This window comes from Montipora capricornis, chromosome 5 (genome assembly GCF_036669925.1).
Source record: "Montipora capricornis isolate CH-2021 chromosome 5, ASM3666992v2, whole genome shotgun sequence".
In the NCBI taxonomy this organism is placed as follows: Eukaryota; Metazoa; Cnidaria; class Anthozoa; order Scleractinia; family Acroporidae; genus Montipora; species Montipora capricornis.
In genome coordinates, this window is record NC_090887.1 from 13,330,105 (window position 1) to 13,340,427 (window position 10,323).

General features: G+C 39.1%; 1 protein-coding gene across 1 annotated transcript in view; it reads right to left on the reverse strand.

Annotated features, from left to right (window-relative positions):
- Nucleotides 1-3,082: 3,082 nt before the first annotated feature.
- LOC138049558 (N-glycosylase/DNA lyase-like) overlaps nt 3,083-10,323 on the reverse strand; it is a 9,200-nt gene continuing 1,959 nt past the window's right edge. The window contains exons 2-5 of the mRNA XM_068895887.1: nt 8,390-8,566; nt 6,851-6,900; nt 6,597-6,668; nt 3,083-3,375 (exon numbers count right to left, since the gene is read on the reverse strand). Of these exons, the coding sequence (XP_068751988.1) occupies nt 3,319-3,375; nt 6,597-6,668; nt 6,851-6,900; nt 8,390-8,566 (356 nt within the window). The 3' untranslated portion in view covers nt 3,083-3,318. The remainder of the gene's footprint in view (nt 3,376-6,596; nt 6,669-6,850; nt 6,901-8,389; nt 8,567-10,323) is intronic.

Sequence of the window (10,323 nt, forward strand, 5' to 3'; positions counted from 1 at the left end):
AAGAAACCACAGGCATCCCAGGCTCAGTGTGAGTCTGGCCGACAAAAACATAAGGAATCCCGATAAAAAGCTTAAGAAGATGATTATATGAAAAAATTCTCAATTAAAAAGCCTAACCTTATTGCCAACGTGGGTAACTTCCTTCCTGTGTGGTTATTTTCCAGATCCGACGCGATTTGAGCCGTGTCTCAATGAGCTGGCTGGGAAATTTTGTTATTGATAGAGGTTTTGCGTGGGAATTACTGACTTTTTCTAGCATATCAACCCGAGCTGGCTGTAGAAACTCTGAAGACTGAGGACGACTAAAATAAAAATAAAAAAAAAAAAAAAAAAAAGAGAGAACCCCTTCCCTCTCCCAGAGAGTAGTCACAAACATACGACGCCTGGTCAGAGTGATTGCACTTGCGGAAAAAACTGTTTTGTCCCGGTTTTGTCGCTTTTGTTCGGTCGTTTTGGATCGAGGGATTTGAAAGTGCACGGAATTCCTGGCTGGGAAATAAATTTGATCAGCTGGCTGGGAAATTTCTTGTGTGTCTTGCTGGGAAAAAGGAACAGATAATGTTTTCCCAGCAACACTGAAAAACACCTGAAAATGCCTTAATAACATTTATTTTCATTAACTGGGGTATAATAATACATTTTACAACAAATTGGTCGTTGGGTGCCCCTGTAAGAGGTCCATAGAAGGAGGTCTATAGGACCAGACGGCCCGTTGTTAACAAGAGCACAGCTTCTTGTGCTCATGGAATATGTATTAAACAATCCCACAATCTATTTGAGGGAAATGGAACAGTATCTATTTGATTCAACCGGCAGCTGTTAAGGTCGTTCATGCATCACGCGAACTAATATTTTACGGGTAGCCTTCTCAAAGAGGTGTGGTTTTTAAACCCGCTGACAAAACAACCTCCGAACCAACCAAGTCATTTAAACCTTTGAATGATTCACCACGTACCCGGGGTTCATGCCAGCAAGGCCGAAATCGAGAAGAATTAAAAGCAAAACAATGAGTAAAGTGCAACTCATGCTTCCTCGCTATTGCATCAGGAGGATGACAATAACTCGTGGCTTTGTCGGGATGACAAGCAATCGCAAACAATGCGTGTGTTGGGGGTAGACTTTCATATACCGGACTAAATGGCGGAGGACAAATGATACATTGTTATTACGATTAGGCCTTGCTAATTAAGTATTAGGATGTTCGCTTTGTTCTTTTGTGTTATGGACATTAATTGTTTCGGATCCGGTATATGAAAGACCAGAACAAAGTGAATTGCGAAGACAATATTCCCAACAAAAATTTATCCAATTATAAATTCGTTAGACACCTTTCAAAACTGAAAGATCAAGCCATAAGTAATGAAATATAGGAGGTTTTCAACCAACCTCTAGAGACACCAATAACAATAAAGAAAAGTACGACTTCTGGTGGACGAACAAAAGAAGTTAATGAGATTTCTTTCGTTTTCGTCCACCAACGTGGCGGTGATGACGTCACGTGAAAACCTCGTACGACTTCACTTTCTCCAAAAGTAATTTACGTTCTATTTTTTTGTTTTTTGGCTTTTGAATTGAAATATGTGGCGAAACTGCTCCGTTGTTTAAAGTTATTCGAAAAAAAGCTGACTAGTAATCACCATCTTTATAACCCGAGCAGTTCTTTCAGTTAGGAGAAAATGACAACACTGAGTTTCCAGCGCACAGATGTAAAGACACTGCCTTTCTCACATACCTCATTCTTTTCATTTATTGAAAAAACAAGAAAAGGTATGATGGATGCTAGAGAGAGGTAAACTGGTGAAATTCAAACAAAGCCTACAAAAGGTTTGACAGCAGCTATTGTTCTTCCTTTTGTAAAAATGGCCCCCTATATTTTTTCTGTCAACACCCTTCTAATAAGAAAAAAGGCATATATGTATCGTATATATACATATATATTTGACACGAGCAGCCATTTTGTGTTCCATATGCTAAGTGCAGGTGCGTATTTGTACGAAATACACGACACTTGAGCATGCGTATTTGCCGAACTACGAAAAGTCAGAAAGGTGATATTTAGACCTTTTTTTTCACGATCATATTAAGATGAGAAATTAAGATTAAGATATGATACTGTGGATTCCATATTAGAAGTGTTGCCCCACGTACAAAGGTTAAGGGTCGTTAATGCTTTCTCAAATTGTTTGTAGAGCTCAGTCTTAAAACGGTACTCTCTCTAAGTTTCACGTTGACTTTACGGTCACCCAAGTCTAACCCTTAGCTTTACTTGACTTTAAAAAGTATTTCGAGGAACGAAAGTACTGAAATTCATGGAGCATTACTTGCCGTAAATCTGGAGGTTTGAAAGATCTGGCTAGGCAGTTATCACTTGAACAAAATTTAAACATAGAAAATCGTATGAACTTGCGTCGTGCATTTCGTTTTTTACTGTTTGCACCAGTTATATTTCGAAAGTTCTCAAAATTACGTCGAGTGCAGTTTGAGACCTTTCAAAACAACACTTGTAGCCATACATAACAAAATGAACGACGCAAGTTCATACCGTCTTTTTATTTATTATATACTCAACAAAATTACTTAATTGCTATGTTTCTATAACAACTTCCGTATTGCACTCTATAACCTCTTTTGCAATTCATAACCATGTATGCATTCGCCTTTGACCAATCAGAAACGCGATATTCTGTTGAGTATACAGTAATAGACACTCAATGACTGGTCCCTCTCAATGTTTCCCTCGGCTGGGCCTCGGGCAAAACATTGAGATTCTCGGGAAACAAAATCAACTGTTTCCCGAGGGACCAGTCATTAAGTGATTTGTTATATAGCAAAAAAAAAAACAACAACAAAAACGAGCAACGGCAACAGCAACGGCGATCGTCGGTCAACATTCGCGGGTAACAGTGCACTGTTACCCTCTGACGTCATAGAGTTTGCACTGTTGCCTGCTCAGAGACTTTTGGCGGGAAACAGTTTTATTGTTAGATGTCATGTGAGCTCGAAGTAACCAATGAGTGCACGCGCTGTTGGGGAAAATATTTCAGCTATATACACTGTAAAAAGTTCTCTCATTATACGTCAGTTTAAATGATATTGTGCATCTTTTAATGTGGGTTTCCTTGCTGAAACAAACTTCTCTACAAAAATATCATACACAGTCCTTACATCAGATTTGTAACTGATGGCACGAAGATCGAAATCCAATGCCTTTTACTATTTCGTCATTATTAAGAAACAAATATGTTGTTCTTGCTGCACCTAAACATCACTCGAACACCATCCGCTGTGGGATGTCGGAAAAGACAACGGACATGACGACTAACGTTTCTTTTTCTTCTTCGTCACTGGTGACTCAGACAGTGTTTCCATCTCTCTCTACGACAAAGACAACAAGAGAATCACATGAATACTTCAGTTACTCAAAGTCAGAGACTGTCATTTTCCGAGTCACAGGAGTGAGAAAGTCAATGAGTAAGTCCATGTCAGAGTGAAAATTAGAGTAAAAATTAATGTCAATAACAGAGGCTGTCAGTATTAAACTTGAAGTCAACAGATAGACTTAGCATCACATTTACGAGTGAAGCTTGTGAGTTTAGCTTCGGCGTGACCCGCGGCAACAGGAAATCGACTCTGTTAACCTCCGGTATTTAAACTATTTATTTTTTTTAACACTGCATACAGAAAAATACGCTACATAAAATGAAAATCCTTACCTTCAAAAATGTCGACTTTCGATTAAGCTGTTCAAATTGTGAGTCAACAGAGAGTTCATTAAAAAAATTGAGGTGAGGAGTCAGTGTAAACGATGCTATAGCTATGAAAGATAGTTTTTCATTGTTTGACTTACCGGAAAATGGTTTGGGGGTTCATTTTTCCACAAACAGCTTGTTATGTACAAGAAAAACGAGAAGGAAATTCCAGGTATGCGGCAAACGCGAAAATGCCTACTTTCACGTAGAAACGGCAACCGGCTGGCAAACGCGAAAATGGCGGGAAAAGTATGGTCTCGTGGTCACTTACCGTTCGCGTTTCAAGTAAACGTGATAGTCTAACAAGGAAACCTTACCGCCATTTTCTTTACAAACTCACGTTGTCTCTCTGTTGAATCACAAGACAACTTCATCGAAACACAACGTTTCAAAGGACTCCGAGTTCTTGTTTTTCGTTAAAGTAAATACTCGAGACTAACAATTCCGAGTTGCCGTGGCTCAACGCGAAGCTAAAGTCACAAGCTTCACTCCATTTTAAGTGAAACGTGAAACCGCGAGCCGGCGTTTGCCGTTTTACCCAAACGTGATGCTAAATTTCTCTAATTTTCCATGAGAGATATGACCTATTGTTTCTGATAAAATTCCATATCACACCTATGCACAATGCCCTATTGTTTGGAGCCGCGGCAAGGGAATTTTGTCGGAAGTTGACGAAGTCGATTCCTTGCCATCCGAAGATTATCGGCGAGTGAGGGACGCTGTTTCAGGGGAGAGGGGAGCGTAAAATTGCGCGTGAGCATGATATAGTGGAGACGGGTACGGGTACCGGGGAAGGACTTTTGCATCTTTTAGAGCATCTCCAGTGAAACGGAAAGGAAAATTACTTGCTCGCAAATGTAAATTTCACACTATGTAAGGAGCTAGGACTCTATTTAGTTGAATTGGAACAGAATTCTGCCGAATTCTCAGATTGTAAGTCTTTTCCCGAAGACGCCTTTTTTTCAGCCTCGTAAACCTTGATTAGAGAAGACTGAAGCTGTGTCATTGTGCAGCTTTTAAACACGATCGAGCACAAAGACTTTACCTTAAATTTCGACAACATGACTGCTGTTGCACTCGTGCGTTTTTCGAGTCAGTTATGATTAATCACTTTGTATTCACTCATGAGTAACCTTGAACAAAGCGATTGCTTTTAATAGAATAGCAAGTGTTTTTATTAAATGAAACAAAAAAGCAATCGTCTTTAAGGCTATCAAAAACATTTGAAAAGATAATTTTATAAGGTAATATCTAACAGCAATTTCCAACAGTATTCTTGAGAACGAATCAAAACAACTATCCAAGCGCGCACAAACTGAGATCGCTTGAAACTTGACGAAAACTCATTTGGACAAGGAAGTGAGAAAATAGCCACCGAATGTTTTGCCCATCTGCAAAAAGTAATACCGCCTTTTGATATTATGCGAACTTCAACTAGACTACAAGCAAACTTCACCGAACATAAACGAGCGAAATTCATAGAATTTTCGCTGAGATTTCGCGGAAAAAGTGTGATTCATCCCGGGACGAAAGTCGTCCCTGATTGAGTTTCGTCTTGGTTTCTGGTAATTTCCCGGTACTCAGCTGAGCACCGGGACAAAAAGCCCCTTTTTTAAATACGCAAACAGCCTAGTCTTTGTATTGTATTCCAATTATAAGAAAGAATTCTTTCGTTCCGTAAAATTTTCAAAATTTCCCCCAACAGCGAAATTCCACGGGAATAAAAGTCTTGATCAAGGTGTCAAATTAAGCTTCCGAAATTCATGCTTGGATTTTCATGCGCGATCTTCTTTCTCCGGGAAACTAAAATGAATCATCTCAAGATGAAACTTATCCCACGGCATTCGCTGTCTTGACCGTTCCTCCCTGACTATCCTGTGACCTCAAACAAAATGTAGTCCTAACCCCCTCCCCCGAATTGAGTTCGACGTTAGTACGCTCTCTCCGAATATTCAAATTTCCCGCTGCTATGATAATCGGCGATTTTGAATTTCCCTCGTGAATTAATGAGTCTTTCTTTAGGGTGCTAAAGCTATTGTTTCAAAACTTCCTTTTAAGGCAATATTTGCAATGCCAAACAAAAGCTATTGTCTTTGAATTTGGTCAGCTTTTCTTAGTGTCAGAATCAGTGTGTCAGTGCAGTGACTTTCTTTCAATGCAAGAGTCAATGTTAGTCTTTCTTAGATTCAATGTCAATGTGAAAGGCCATGTCAATGCCAGAGTTAATGTCGGTGTCGGAATCTGTGTTAGAGTAGGAGTCAATAGGAGAGTCTATATAAATTCCAGAGCTAGTGTAATCTTGAGTTTTCTTTTAAACTTGAAAAATAAGCCTATAGCTCAGATTGATACAGATCCTACTGTTTCGAAATAATTTGCGTTGCAATGTTTCAGCTGAATGGCAACATTGCCTTTGCTGATTAGTATCACCCAACTAGTGGACTAATGCAAGTCCTGCATTTTGATTGGCTTCGCTACTAGATGACTATTAGTAATAGTCCTCGAGTATCGAAAAGCGTGACGCTTTCTTTCGTTTCATTCCGGCGAAATAAATATTTCTTCAACTTGCATTCGCTAACTTTATTATTGCCTTTTCTGTCCAACTAGTTGGGTGATACTAATTAACAATTAGACCCTTCGCCCTCAAGGGCTACGGGTCAACAGCCCATTCGGCTTCGCCTCATGGGCTATTGACCCGTAGCCTTTGCGGACTACGGGTCTAATTGTTAAATAGCAACCCAGTTGCAATGAGCAGGAACAATAAGTTCCAAATACCATGACATTACCGGTATATTCTAAACCCAGAATATCCTGACAAATGCTTGGTTGTTAATATTGATTGACTCGTACCTTGCCTGTTCCCCGTTTCAATTTTGGTTCACTTTCCCTTTGAAATCTCTTTAAATCTGATGCAAAAAGAACCTGCAAAACAACAGGAAGACTATTTTCAAAGGCAAGAACAAGACCATGCTGTCATGAACACAGCAAGTTACAATGTAACCTCTGTACAACAATACCGTAGTTTCTCTACATTTTCTTAAAAATGTTTTTCGTTTAAATAGCTCTCAGGGTAGAACAGCAAGAACAACAAATCATTTACAAACCGACTGAGCCCAGCCAGCATATTTTCCAAACAGACAGCGGTAATGATCACCTGGTGATGAGAAATACAAGCTTTTTTCAGTACAGCTTTTCCTGATTACAGCGGTTCTCAGTAACATGTGCCTCTCAAATACATTTTTTGATAATTGAAAATTAAATTTAGGTGGACGTCAATCAAATGTTGCCATGACGAATTCAACTGCCGCCAAGAGAACAGGACTATTGTCATGGAAACGTTTGATTGACGTCCACCAAAATTTTACTTTCGAAATATGAGAAAAAAGTCGTTAAAGGGCGCGTGTAACTGATCTAAATTCCTATAATAGACATGTAAAGCGAGAAAAGGACATTACAGTGTTACAGTTTGTTGCTTTCAGGGTTTCCGAACAAGGACGGAGGCCAGACGTTTCGTCCAGTTGTTTCTTATTCCATGTCTGGTACTTTTATGCCAATATTTGCAGGTCTTTTGTATTTTTTATTACTATAACTTTTTTTAATTACTTTTTAAAGAGAGTTTGAATTAACTCCAACCTTACCTGGAAAACTGATTCTTGGGTTCCAGAAACACTGGAAACAGCATTTCTGAGTGTTCTATTTCAGAAATTTACCCCCTAGGTAGCTCGCGCCTGCAGCGCCAAACATTTGACATCCGGTGCTTTCAGATATATGTCCGCTACTTAACAAAACCGTCAAAAAACCCCGTTGTTATATCAGTTCTTTTCAATCACCATTACACCTTTGACCCCACAATAATAATGATTGCATTTTACATTGTGAACTCTCGAACTCCCAGCCCCAAAGTCAATGGTTCAAGGCCTAGCTCAATAATAATAATAATGATCTTTATTTATCTGTCAAGTGTATTTAGCTCGGAGACACTAATTGAGGACACTGTACAGGAATCATTACCGGTAAATCAAATCAACACACCAAATCATATAGGTTGGTTTTTGGGGAGAGGGGAAAATCAGAGTACCTGGAAAAAAAACCTATCTGAACAGAGTAGAGAACCAAAAAACTCAATCCACATATGATGCTGAGTCTGGGAATTGCAAATGAGCCACATTGGTGGAAGGCAAGTACTCTCACCACTGCACCACACCTGCTTCCTTAGTAACCATGGTTTTTCTTTCAACATGAAACTGAGCTCGACACTGACTCTCTTCACCCACGTGTACAAAACAGGTACCAACAACCCACATACTGCTGGGGGTACCCCTGCAAAAGACTGGCATCCTAGCCACAGGGAGTAGCAACACCCTTACTGACACAAGTGCAAAGTCATAGCTTCAACTTTCTTTGTACTCAATATATGATACAGAGAACTGTTCAGCTTCAAACAATACTAAAGTTAACATTATATCCTTGGTTGTGATCAAGATAACTAACACACCGATAGCATCAGAAAATGTTCACTCGTGATGCCGAGAAAAAACTCAGGGAGTCGGGAGTGACACTAAAGACGAGGAAAATGCATGTGGATGAATGTCAAGATACTCAACAAAACAAGTTTGCTTCTCAATTCATAAAATATAGCTTACCTATTTGCTTATACACCTTTGATGTAAGTGACTTAGATTTCAATTGGCTTGTCATGTAATGCTTTGTTGTTATTTGCCAGACATGTGTATCCACAGGAACGGCTTCATGTTTATCAAGTGACATTAGGCATACACAATCAGCAACTTTGGCTCCAACACCTGGCAATTGGCAAAGTGCTGTAAAACAAAATCAAGCTGATAGTTCCTGAGTGGGCCAAAAGTTTCCTTTTCTGGCTTTTGTTCCTGTAGAAAAGTCCTTTTTAATTTTTTTGTCATTTTATCTTACTGTAGTACTTAAGCGTGTCCACTCTTTTGTCCCTGCTGAAACTCACCTGCTCCTTTTTAATGCCATACTTTGACCATTGTTGGGCATTATTGTAGTGTTGTGTGAGGGAACTTCAATGCAATGCTTGCTAATAAATTATAGAAGCTCCAAAACCGTGCAGCTCAAATTTTAACCACTTTGAGTTATGCTCATATTGAAGGCTTATTTGGTAAACTTGGGTGGAGAAAGTTGAGTATGCAGCGGCATATACAGAAAGCCATTATGGTCTTTAATCCTTAATGGTCTTACACCTGAGTATTTAAGCAATGTCTTCACCAATCGCTCTGACATTACAAATTATTCACTGAGGGAATCTGTGCACAAGCTTGCTGTTCCAATGCCATGCACCAATTTTTTGAAAAACAGTTTTAGCTATAGCTGTGCGGTGCTTTGGAATGGCTTAACTTCTGAGCTGCTGCAGGTAAAATCACTGAATGATTTTTGTTGACAGCTGAACTCATACTGTTCTTATAGTCACACACAGCATTGATGTAAAACAGTTTTAAGGTTTTTGTTTGTTACTGGGTTGCTGTATGGCAATCCCAGTCGAAAAATGGGTAGATTATTATAATTCTTTTTATTTTCCGTGTCGGTAAAAGTCTTGCCTGTCACTCCCCTGGTAAGTGGTGTCTTTGTGCATAGAGCCCTCTGCGCGTATTTTCTTAGGATCGAGAGGGTAGTGGAAATGCGTAGATTTCTCTGGTGGACACAGGAGAATCATTAACTTAGCCTGCAATGGCGTCGAAAGTCATGTAACGCGAATGGCGTTTTATTGGATCTTTGAATAAAATATACCCTTATGAAGCTCAATAATGGAAAATCAGTGGGATAAACTAGGCAGGCGGTGAAAACCAACACCTGGAATCTCAAAAGCCACGAGTAATGGACTTCGACAACAATCGTCTATCGCCCGTCGAGCCGAAATCAAAGTGAGCTGTATTTCTAAAATAATATTTAACCAATTGTGCTGCTATGTAGAACACTGAAACCAAATGGAAAATTCTCTGGTAAATTATGGGTTCAACGAAGACAGAGAACGATTGAACGAATTGAACACCTTACGTGGATCTGTGATCAACTCTGCACAGTCTTCAGGTAAAAAAAATAATTGGAAATGTAACAGCCAAGAATTATTTGAAAGAAAGCTTGTCATGTATTTTGTGCTTCTTTATTCAAGGAAAGGGTTCTTCATGGAAACGGTTTGATCCTGAAATTTAGTTTGTTGCAATATTGCGCATATTTGACACGACTGAGTTTCTTCTCTTCACCCACATAATGAAATAGAAGGGGTTTTTGCCTCTAATAGCAAATATGTTGTTTGTTTCAAAAAATTGTTCGCTGGAAAAGGTGGCCTTTATGAATTCATCATGTTTTATGATATGCGAGCTTAACTGGATAGTTTTTTGTGGCAATAGTAAAGTATTTTCTTGTCAAAATGAGGTTAGCATCTTCTGGTGTGTTAACTGAATTAAATCATGAGTTTGTATTTGCCATCTGCCGCGTAACCTTGATTTCCACTCTCAAAATTACCTCCGGAACCTACTTTTTGCGTAGAATAAGCTTTTAGAATGATGTTCTTGTTTTGCATAAGGCAAGCTAACAAAATATG